Genomic DNA, 3,575 nt, shown 5'->3' on the forward strand with positions numbered 1-3,575 from the left:
TCATACTTCTAGTGCACACCTTCCTGATGCCTCTGCCTCCTGGAAGAATAGATTACTCCCTTCTCTGCAGTCAGCTCAGCACTCTGAAGTACTTTGTGTAATATTCTGCACTGAGGCTGGCACACAACCAATGCTTGATGATGGCTAGCTATCATAGTGTTGCTATTGCTGTTGCTATATTATAATACGTGTCTTACTGGATCACAGTGATCTTTTCTCCTGCTTTCCCACTTAACAGTGAGCTCTTGGAAGTCAGGAACCCAGAGCTTCATCCATCTTTGGTTCCCCCAAACCAGTCCTACTCTCCTCCCCCAAACTGCCTGGTGCAGAATAGGTAATAAATGAGGGTGGAACCCCGTGACTTCCTCTCAGTCTACCTGTCTGTGTAATGGGGCTAGTGAAGCTTCCAGCCCCCACCTAGGAGTTGGGGAGAGTCCTAGACCCTGCCAGGGAAGACAGGGAATGAAGTCGTTACTTACGCTGGGCCACCTCTCGCTGCTTGCGGACATACCAGGTGTACAGGGCGGCTCGCTTCTGTGTCTTCATGGGCGTGCCCTTGTTGAGGTGCTGGGACAGGTGGGACTGGTTGAGGCCGGTGGTGTCCACCACCTCCCGCTGTGGGATGTTGTGCTGCTGCAGGTAGGACTTGACCATTTTCGCCACACGCCATGGGTCCTCCCTGGGAGGAGGGTAAAGATAAAGACAGCATCTGCTCAGCAGGGCGTGCCCCCTGTGGATGCAGATGGTGTCCTGGGTGCTAGCGCACCTGTCAGCCCTGGGGGTGGAGATTGTGGCTTAAAGTAGTTACGGAGCGCAGGGGCCTACAGCTGGACTCAGACACAGTCAGGAGTGCTCACCCAGGCCAGGACACAAAGACACTGACACATGGATATGGGGACAGAGATCTGAAGACAAAAACACATGAGAGACATGTGGACATAGGCTGATGGACACACAGACCTGGGAACAGATAAAGGTTTAGAAACATAGATGCAGATGTAGGCATGAGCAGATTCCCACCAGAGCCGGATAAGGAGCGCCCTCCCCCTTATGCCTCCTTTAAAGTTCCTCCCCTAATGCCACCTGGAAATGTTATGTATGGCTATGTTATCCACTGTGAGAGACTGTAAACACCTTGAGGGCAGGAGCTGTGAGGTTCTTGGCACCCAAAATGGGCCTAATGTAGAGTATACCATTGATGGATAAATGAGTGAATAACGGATGGATGGATGGTAGGGTGGATGGAAATGATGGTGGGTAGGTAAATGGATGGATGAAAGAAAAACATTGAATCTGAAAACAGGGAGAGAAATATGGATTCTCCCATTTTATAGCCAGGGCCACTGAGGCTCAGAGAATTTGCATCTCTTGCTCCTCTTGCCCAAGACCTCACAGCCAGCCCAGCAGAATCCTGTCCTACATGAAGGGATTCAGTTCTAAGTCAACCCTGGCAAATTTTTCAGGAGGCATTTTGACCTTGTATGATTTCTGCCCTACACGCTTGTCTGTGTCCGGGCCAGTTTCCCCACAGCACCAGCGCAGGCAGCTCATTTTTCAGAAGTCCCAGGTGATGGACTTGGCATTTAGAGGCCTCATTGTACCAAAAATGTGTATGTTCAAGCACCAGCACCCCACTATGTGGGCTGAGATCCTCCCACTCGACAGACTCAAGAGAACTGATGCCACCTGTCCATCATGTCCCCATCCTCTACCCGCTGTGGGTCTCCTTGGAGGCCTTGGAAGGGCTTAGGCTGCTAGTACCATATAAATTCTCTCCTGGTCTGTCTGAACCCACCTCTCTTTCTCACTCTCCTGAGCTCATATTACAGTTATGTGTCAGATAAACACAGCTCAATACAATAGCACTGAACAGGCAGACTGGGATTTGAACCCAGGTCTGTGTGACGCCAAAGCCTGTGCTCTTTCTCTGTTTCACTCAACAGTTTGCTTCTAGAGGCCAGGCCCAATGGCTCACTCCTGTAATCCTAGTACTCTGGGAGGCCAGTGCAGGTGGATTGCTTGAGCTCAAGAGTTCGAGACCAATCTGAGCAAAAGTAAGACAGTGTCTATTTTCTACTAAAAATAGAAAAACTAGCTGGGTGTTGTGGTGGGCACCGGTAGTCCCAGCTACTCGAGAGGCTGAGGCAAGAGGATTGCTTAAGCCCAAGAATTTGAGGTTTCTGTGAACTATGAGACCAGGGCACTTTACCAAGGGTGACAATGTGAGACTCTGTCTAAAACAAAAAAACATTTGCTTCTAGAATTAGAGTCTTCTAATATCAACATGGGTGACAAATGCCACATATAAAAGGCAACGTGTTAGTTACCACATAGCTTGCTCTAGCAAGAGACTGGAGACAAACCAAGGAGCCCAGCCAGAGCACACCGATGAATTAAATTGTGGTTCATCTGTTCATTGTACCTCTAAAAACCCACTGGGGAGGCTCTGTGCATGCCCAGATGGATCAGAGTTTATCTGCTATGTGTGTTATGCTGTTATTTGTATAAAATTCGAAGCACGGTAAAAGGGGCTTTCTACAGACTCGGCGCCCATAGCACAGTGGTTACGGCGCCAGCCACATACACTAAGGGTAGTGGGTTCGAACCCGGCCCAGGCCAGCTAAAAGCAAAGACAACTGCAACAACAACAAAAAAGATAGCCAAACATTGTGGTGGGTGCCTGTAGTCCCAGCTACTTGGGAGGCTGAGGCAAGAGAATCACTTAAGCCCAAGAGTTTGAGGTTGCCGTGAGCTGTGATGCCACGGTACTGCACTGAGGGTGACATAGTGAGACTCTGTCTCAAAAAAAAAGGGCTTTCTACATACTTCTGCATGCCTGAAATAACACACGAGGACCTGATGACACCAAGCTGCTGGGGGTAAGGGTGAGGGGCAGTTTTCTCTGTTGTTATTGTGTACTTGTTAAAGTATGTAACATATAATATGCTACATATATGTATAAATATTTAAAATTGGATTGTAAACAACTCAAATAAGGCCCCTGCACTAAGAAGCCCACCCACCCTGCCTTCCCTCCCAGCCTCTCTCTCCTTCCTCAAAGAACCAGCCCATGCTTTGCCCTCAGCAATGCCCTTCTCAGACGTGAGGGCACAGAGCCCTTCTTCAGCCTTGGCCCTTGGGCTTCCTCCCCTTTTATCAGCAGTTCCCAGATAGGGGTGAAAAGAAGGTAGGGACAGATAAACTGAAACTGTCAGTGGCCGAGCATGCTGACTCACACCTGTAATCGTAGCACTTTGGGAGACCAAGGCAGGTGGATCCCTTGAGCTAAGAAGTCCAAGACCATCCTAAGCAAGAGCGAGACCCCATCTCTACTAAAAATAGAAAAACTAGCCAGACATTGAGGCAGGTGCCTATAGTCCCAGCTGCTCAGGAAGCTCAGGCAGGAGCATAGCCTGAGCCTAGGAGTTTAAGGTTGCTGTGAGGCAGGCTGAGGCCATGAATTCTAGCCTGGGCAACAGAGTGAGACTCTGTCTCAAAAAATAAAATAGGCTCGGCACCTGTGGCTCAAGCGGCTAAGGCGCCAGCCACATATACCTAAGGTGGCAGGTTCGAAT

The 3,575-nt window shown here is 49.4% G+C and overlaps 1 protein-coding gene across 2 annotated transcripts in view; it reads right to left on the reverse strand.

Moving 5' to 3' along the window:
- The window catches only part of HNF1A (HNF1 homeobox A), a 26,737-nt gene that overhangs the window by 16,683 nt on the left and 6,479 nt on the right, over window positions 1-3,575 (reverse strand). For both annotated transcript variants that reach the window (XM_003789904.3, XM_012805288.2), the window contains exon 2: window positions 480-679. In XM_003789904.3, coding sequence (XP_003789952.1) covers window positions 480-679 — 200 coding nt within the window. The remainder of the gene's footprint in view (window positions 1-479; window positions 680-3,575) is intronic.

The sequence above is a fragment of the Otolemur garnettii genome, unplaced genomic scaffold, assembly GCF_000181295.1.
Source record: "Otolemur garnettii isolate 467f Iridium unplaced genomic scaffold, OtoGar3 scaffold00038, whole genome shotgun sequence".
NCBI lineage: Eukaryota > Metazoa > Chordata > Mammalia > Primates > Galagidae > Otolemur > Otolemur garnettii.